The 7500-nt window shown below is 37.2% G+C and overlaps 1 protein-coding gene across 1 annotated transcript in view; it reads left to right on the top strand.

The window, feature by feature from the left end:
• LOC137636377 (uncharacterized) overlaps nucleotides 1–7164 on the top strand; it is a 7617-nt gene extending 453 nt beyond the window's left edge. The window contains exon 2 of the mRNA XM_068368790.1: nucleotides 4765–7164. Within this exon, the coding sequence (XP_068224891.1) occupies nucleotides 4765–6304 (1540 nt within the window). The 3' untranslated portion in view covers nucleotides 6305–7164. The remainder of the gene's footprint in view (nucleotides 1–4764) is intronic.
• Nucleotides 7165–7500: the final 336 nt, after the last annotated feature.

Genomic DNA, 7500 nt, shown 5'->3' with positions numbered 1-7500 from the left:
GACAAACAAAGGTTAGAGAAATACAGTGTAGATAAGTGGTTAGCGGACACAGAGAATAGGATCGCTAGTTTTAAAATAACTGACGATGTTGCAAAAATTAAACAGGCAATGATGTTAGTCAACGTAGACGTAGGGGATGCTCACCCTACATTAAACGGTAAGGCCTTTGAAAAAATTACCACTTTCAACGAGTTCAAGGAGGAATGCAGACTATTGTGGCGATCGGCCAAGGAGACCGATCGGTTGTCGAACTTGTATAGGCTTACCTCAACTAATAAATGTGAAGGTGAATCCAGGGCCAGTTGGCGTACCCAGGTTAGGGATCAGGTAAGAGCAGTTAGGGAAGACTTTTTGTCATTGCCCACAATCACGGTAGGAGACGGAACCAAGTTTAGTTAGGATAATAAGAACCTGGTAGATCTAGATGAAGTTCTAAATCTTGTGGCCTACAGTAAGATGTATGCGGCCTTGTTGGAAGACCTAAAGTTAGATCCTGCCCAGAAAACCACAAAAACACCGAATGAATGTCAAGAAATTATACAGAAAAACGAGACCGGTAGGAATAAACATTACCCTAAAGATTATCAAAATAACCAGCCCCCTGGCAAGTCAAATGAAGAAAGAAGAGGAAATTATAATGAAACATATAAATCTAGAGGGAATTATCATCATAAGGGAGCTAGACCAAAGAATAGGTATTGCCAGTATTGTCAAAGAGGAGGTCACACAGACCAAGAATGTTGGTACCAAGGTAAGAAACATAATAAACCCTCCGAAAATACTCCTCAGGTACAGGCAAGGGATAACTCAAACCCTACTAATTACTCCGAAGAAAAACAAGGTAATAGAAAGTGACTAGAAGAGCAGGATAAGAGTCCAGGAAATAGGGAAACCAAAGAATGGAAGGATGTTGCAGGTAGCGGAGGTACATCCACGTTGCCAGCAACATATTTATCCTTCCGACAGCAATCATTACCCAAGACAAATATCAAGATAGAAGGTAAAGAATGTCTTAGTTTGTTAGATTCAGGAAGTACTGTAAATCTCATAGGGCTCCATACCTTAACTGATTATTTGAATATACCTATTTCTGCAATTAGGAGTGAGGATACATTAATTCAGGGGATAACTGGCAATCAGCTTAACAATGTAGGAGCCATAGATTTAAACATTGAATTGCTAGAGAAGAAGTGTCAAGTGCCATTTTTGGTTTTGCAAGAAGTAGCATTTCCCGCTCGAGCTTTGATTTCTTTTGCAACAATGCAAGATTTTGGCATAGTTTTTGATTGTCAAGACAGAAGATTAGTTCTAAAGGGAAATGATCAGGAAGTCTGTTTCCAACTTGTTGATGACAAGTCCACTACAAATTTGGCCAATTTGCAGGGGACCGCTTCGATAGTTGAAACACACTCCAGTTCAGGAAGAGAAAGGGAAATCAAAGTAAAATCAGAAGAAAGGGAGAAAGAAGAGAATTTAGCAATTGCACCCAGAAAGGGGGAAATTACTTCTTGTAAAGGCAGCACACATACTAAGGAGGAAAATGTCGACAGAGAATCTGAGAGAATAAATAAAAGGGAATTCCAAGAAGTTTTGCTGCTAGGCACATTGAATTCACAAGAATTAAGACACTTAAGAGAAACAGAATCTCAAAAAGGAGGAGATGAAGATTCATGTTTTTGTACTCAAGTACAAACTGGGGAGATAAGTCTGATCAGCACAGCAGATGCAAACAAAATAAGATTTAGGCTAGCTAGAGATGTAGTACTACTGCCCAATACTCTTACTAGAGTATATTTAATAACCCGCCTACACACAAATAATGATGTAATCTTGACCCCAGAAGGATTACCAGAATATGTCAGAATGGATAACTCATTAGTTCAGATGGAGGGATTAGCCTGTACTACTTATGTCATGAATTATTCTGATAAAAGACTCCATTTGTTAGCGGGTACAGAATTTTGTACAGGAATAGAAGTTACACACAAAATGATTCCGTTAGAGGAGGAAGCATTCTTTACCATAGGAAACATTGATGCAGGAATAGATAGGGAGATAGATAACACCGATTTTCCTGAGTACCGTAAAAGGTTAATAGAAACCTTAAATAAATATAGGCAGGGCATAGCAATTACAGGTGATAGGTTAGGTAGGACTGAGGTGTTAAGACATAAGATAATCCTAGATGATGGAGCCAAACCCTTTTTCATACCTAATTATAAATTACCTATCAGCCAACGTCCTATAGTAGATAAAATGATAGAGGAAATGAAAGAAGAAGGAGTGGTCATACCCTCTAAATCACCTTATAATTCTCCCATGTTGTTGATTCCAAAGAAAGATGGAAGTTACAGATTAGTGATTGATTATCGCAAGTTGAATGCGAACACAGTTCCTGATAGGATGCCCATGCCTGTAATAAATGATGTATTGGCTCAGTTAGGAGGAGCAAAGATCTTCTCATCCTTAGATCTACTAAGTGGATATTGGCAAGTACCTTTAGACGAAGAATCAAAGCCATTAACTGCCTTCAGCACACATAAAGAACACTTAGAATTTCAGGTAATGCCATTTGGGTTAACATCAGCTCCATTGACTTTTGTAAGGTTAATGTTACAGATCTTAGGAGACATAGAGAATGTGTCAGTCTATTTAGATGATGTCATTATATTTAGCAAAGATATAGAGAGCCATTTCGGAACCATAGAAATCGTTTTAGAACGACTAAGACTGGCAGGATTAAAGATAAAGGTTAAGAAATGTCAATTCTTGAGGAAATCATTAGAATATTTAGGACATGTGATCAGTGCTGATGGATTGCGCATGCAGGAAGGAAAAATAAAGGCGATTGTGGAATATCCTGCTCCACAAAATTTGAAAGGTGTAAGAAGATTTTTAGGGATGATAGGATACTATAGACCATTTGTCAAAAATTTTGCTACTATAGCTAAACCATTGACAGAATTAACTAAGAAGGATGTAGAGTTTGAATGGAAAGCAGAGCAAGAGGAGGCTTTTCAAAAGTTGAAGGAGAAATTAATCCAAGATCCTATCTTAGTGTATCCAGACTTTAGCAAGCAATTTTACTTAGCATGTGATGCTTCAAATACAGGAATAGGAGCAGTTTTGTTACAGAAGGCAAAAACCCGAATGAGGGTAGTATATTATGCAAGTAGAGTCCTGAATGCGGCCGAACGAAATTACAATACCACAGAAAAGGAATGTTTAGCCATTTATTGGGCACTGAGAAAGTTTCGGCACATTTTGTTAGGACACAAAGTAAATGTACTTACTGACCATAAACCCATCTGTGACCTATTTAAGAAAAGAGCTTTCACTAATAACTTAAAGTTTAATCGATGGTTTATTAGTGTGCTAGAGTTTGCTCCAGAATTTAGATACATTCCAGGTAAGTTTAATACTTTAGCAGATGGATTATCTAGAGCACAAGAGGATACTGAAAGAATTATCACAACTAACACTTTTTGTTTCAGCTGTCAGGTCGTAGACTTAGATTTGGAGAGAGTTAAAATAGAACAAGAGAAACAAGAAGGTATCAGGAAAATAATAGGAGATTTGCTACAAGATGAAACCTCTAGGTCAGATTTTGAATTAATAAATGGGATATTATATAAGAAGGCTAAGGATAGGAGTGCTTGCTCTAGACTATATGTGCCTGACACCCTGACTAAAGAAGTATTAACTCTAACACATACCCACAAGTTGGCAGGACATCCAGGAATCAAAAAGACTCTGAGAACAATAAATAGAAATTATTTTTGGCCTAAGTGCAGCGAAGAAGCAAAGCAATTTGTAAATGAATGTCAAACTTGTAATAGGCATAAAGGTCATGTAAATGTCAGAGCTCCTTTAGAAAAATATCCTAGTAATTTAAACCCTTTTGAGGTAGTTCAGATGGATCATATAGGACCCTTTCCAAAAACTTTGAGAGGAAATAAATATATACTGGTATTCATTGATTATTTGACTCGGTATTTAGAAATTGTCCCAGTCAGAGATAGAACTGCAGTTTCTGTTGCAGAAGCTTTAAAGACCAGAATACTCACAAGACATTCGTGTCCGGAGGTACTTTTGTCGGACAATGCACCCGAATTCACCAGTGAGGTAATGAAAAAGCTTTGTGAATTTTTTGAGATAAAGAAATGCGAGATAACCCCTTATAAGCCGAGTTCAAATGGGACAGTGGAAAGGGCCAATAAGAAGATACTGGATGTACTGCGAACTATCATTAGTCCAACTACAGAAGATTGGGACCTAGCGTTAGAGGACGTTCAGTTTACTTTGAATAACACAGTAAATGAGACAGTAGGAGAAACCCCACACTTTTTGCTTTATGGTTATCAGAAAAGACTGCCAAACTCATTGTTAGATGACGCAAAACCTCCTAGGCACACATATGATTACCAGGACTATATAGCTTGGAAACTGCAAAGAACCTTTCAAATAATAAGACAAACCAGACAATCTTTAGAGAAGGGCCAACAGGTAAATAAGAAATACTATGACACAACTAGTTCCATGACTGACCTGAAGATAGGCTCACAAGTATATATAAAGGTACATGTAAAGGAAGGACCAAATGAAAAGGTATCTCCCAAATTTGAAGGTCCTTATAGAGTGTTAGAAAGGGAAAGGAATAATAAATTTAAGCTGATACATGAACAGAATTTAGATGTAAGGTATGCCCATTGGAATCATATGAAGGTTGTAAAAACTAATCCATGGTCCTCTCAACTTCTACAGGAAGTGGTGGAAAAACTTCCTTCTGATCCTACCCCTGGTGGTCGGTATCACTTGCGAAATAGACATTAAAAGTGGGGCCTTGATACAAAATCATGGAAAAGGTGAACTGTTAACAGATTTTGCTGTAGTAAAAATTAATGTCAATTCAATGTTAGAAAGGGAAGAACATTTGAACCAGTTAGATAAAGAACTACGGAAGTGCATACTAACCCATAGTGATTCTGCCTTTGTAGAAGTATTAAGAAATTTACAGGGTAAAATTGAAGACATTGTCAGGCCTCAAAGAAACAAGAGATCTTTATTACCTTTTGTAGGTAGTGCATTTAGTGCTTTGTTTGGAGTGGCTACAGAAAACGATGTAAAAGGTTTGACTGATCGTGTAGAACTAATCGAGAAATGGGCTAATCAGAAGGGTAATCTTATAAGTACTCTAATAGAAAATAATAATAAGAATGTAGAGAACATAAAAAAGATGGTGGAATTTATTAATCCAGTTAACGTGAATGTTTCTGATAAAATAGGTGACATAGAACAAGTGTTTAAGTTGGTTCATGAAGTAGAAATCGAGATTGGTGATCACAAGGAATCTGTGAACGGACTAATAAATGCACAAAAGGGAATACTCAGCCCTGCTATCATTTCTCCAAAAACTTTGAAAGAAATTATCGATTGGTGTATGGTAAATAGCCATTCCAAGCCTTTGCTAGAAGATATATTTTGGTATTACACAATGTCAACTGTGAAAGTAACAAAAGGGTATTTGTTGGTATTGATCCCCTTCAAGGGTATGAATTTGTTTGACCTATATACAATACATCCTTTCCCAGTTAAGATAGGAAATGCAACAATAATTTGGAACCATCCGAAGGTTCGTCTAGCATTGGATAAGAACAAGTTGTTGATGATTATTTTAGAAGAAGGTGATTTAGAACAGTGTGTGTTGATAAGTGAAAGTCAATCCATGTGCAATTTTGTGCAAATTAAACAACCTATGAGCAATTTTCCGTGTATCCAAGGTATTTTCTTTGAGAATTATGAGTTGATGAGAGAGTGTAAATTTGAAACCTTTGCTTTGCCATACAGGGCATTACATTTAGGTAATGAGATTTTTGTTTATGTACAAAGTACTAAAAATGCAGAAGTTACTTGTGATGGGAAGACTCAAACATTTCAGTTAGGAAACTTGAAGTCATTTGCAGATTCTTGCTCAGTAGTGATAAATGATTATCTCTATTATGTACCAAGTGTGTTTTTGCATTATGAGTTAAATCAATCTTCCATTGCAAAGAGTTACGAGAACAAGATTAATCATTTTCAGCTAGACAAATTAACAGTGGTAGAAAATGTGGCAATGCCACTTGATAATGATTATGTTCTGTTTTACAAGCAAGATGTTGCACCATTTCTGACTATGTGTAATGTGTTTTTGATTGTACTTATTACTGTGGTAACATATAATGTGGTGAAGTATTTGGTTTTCAGAAAATTGGAAAGGATTAATGAGTTGCTACTAGTTATTACTGGGAAACCTAAAGAATAGGTTTGTTGTTTTGTTGTATGTGAGGATTCTATAAGAATCCTAGTAGCTGGCCGAGTGGTGTCAGACAGATGCTTATTTTTGAGTAAGTTTCATATGCAGAAGGTTTATGTATGTTATTGATGTCTTTATTTGTGGGTTTTGTTAGTTAATAGGAAATGGGGAGACAAATGCAGTTAGTAGTAATTGTAAAGATATAGAAAGAGTTGTGGAGAGACAGGAGAGTGAACGGGAGTTAGGTAGGATGTTTTCAACTAATTTCGCTGACTCCAGGGTTCTTTCCCGTAAACAACCCCCCCAAACGACAGGATCCGTTCTTGAATGTCGAACGGAACATAGACGAATGAGACGTGGAAGCCGGGAAAAAGTCACGTGATTAAGGATAGCTTGACACGCCCAGGACGACCATATATAAGCAACGAGAAGACGGCATCTCGCTCTCTTCCTAGTAGTCACTCTGTATAATAGGTCTAACGACCTACTTAACCTGCCGGGTCTCCTTGACGATCAACACGTGGCGACTGCCTATACCAAATTGAGGGACGGCGATTACGTAGAATACTAAAGCAGCCGCGAAATTACAGGGGAACAATTACCCCTGAGAACGAGGACGACGAACAAAGTTACTACGCCCGCACCTGAGTGTCTGTGAGTGCGTTTGGCGAGACGTCCCAGAGCGACCGAGAGGCGTGACGTCCCCGAGTGACCAAGGCGTGTCTAGAACTTCGCGCCAGCCTTCCCAACACCTGACGAAGGCTTATACTTCAGCGACGACAGTAGGCCTATAGATGACGTTTAGGCCTAACTAAACCAGGATTCACCAAATTCTCCAGCCAGTGTCAAGACGTCTGAGTTCATCACTAAGTGTTAATGTAGAAACCACGCTTTTGTTTTTGACTGCTTGTAAGTGCCTGTTCAAACCCCTTTTTATGTCTAGTAAAGAAAGAAACCAGCATTCGTATCCCTCACCCACGTAACTTTGCTTATTTAAACTCCTGAGAGAAATTCAATTAATATTAAACTAAAGGAAGAGGTAAGATACTAGACTAATTAAGAAGTTATTGCAAGAAAAATCAAGGACATCTTCACATATTATTATTATTATTATTATTAATATTATTATTATTATTATTATTATTATTATTATTATTATTATTATTATTATTATTAATATTATTATTATTATTATTATTATTATT

This window comes from Palaemon carinicauda, unplaced genomic scaffold (assembly GCF_036898095.1).
Source record: "Palaemon carinicauda isolate YSFRI2023 unplaced genomic scaffold, ASM3689809v2 scaffold2811, whole genome shotgun sequence".
Classification (NCBI taxonomy): domain Eukaryota; kingdom Metazoa; phylum Arthropoda; class Malacostraca; order Decapoda; family Palaemonidae; genus Palaemon; species Palaemon carinicauda.
This window is presented reverse-complemented; position numbering and strand designations above follow the sequence as displayed.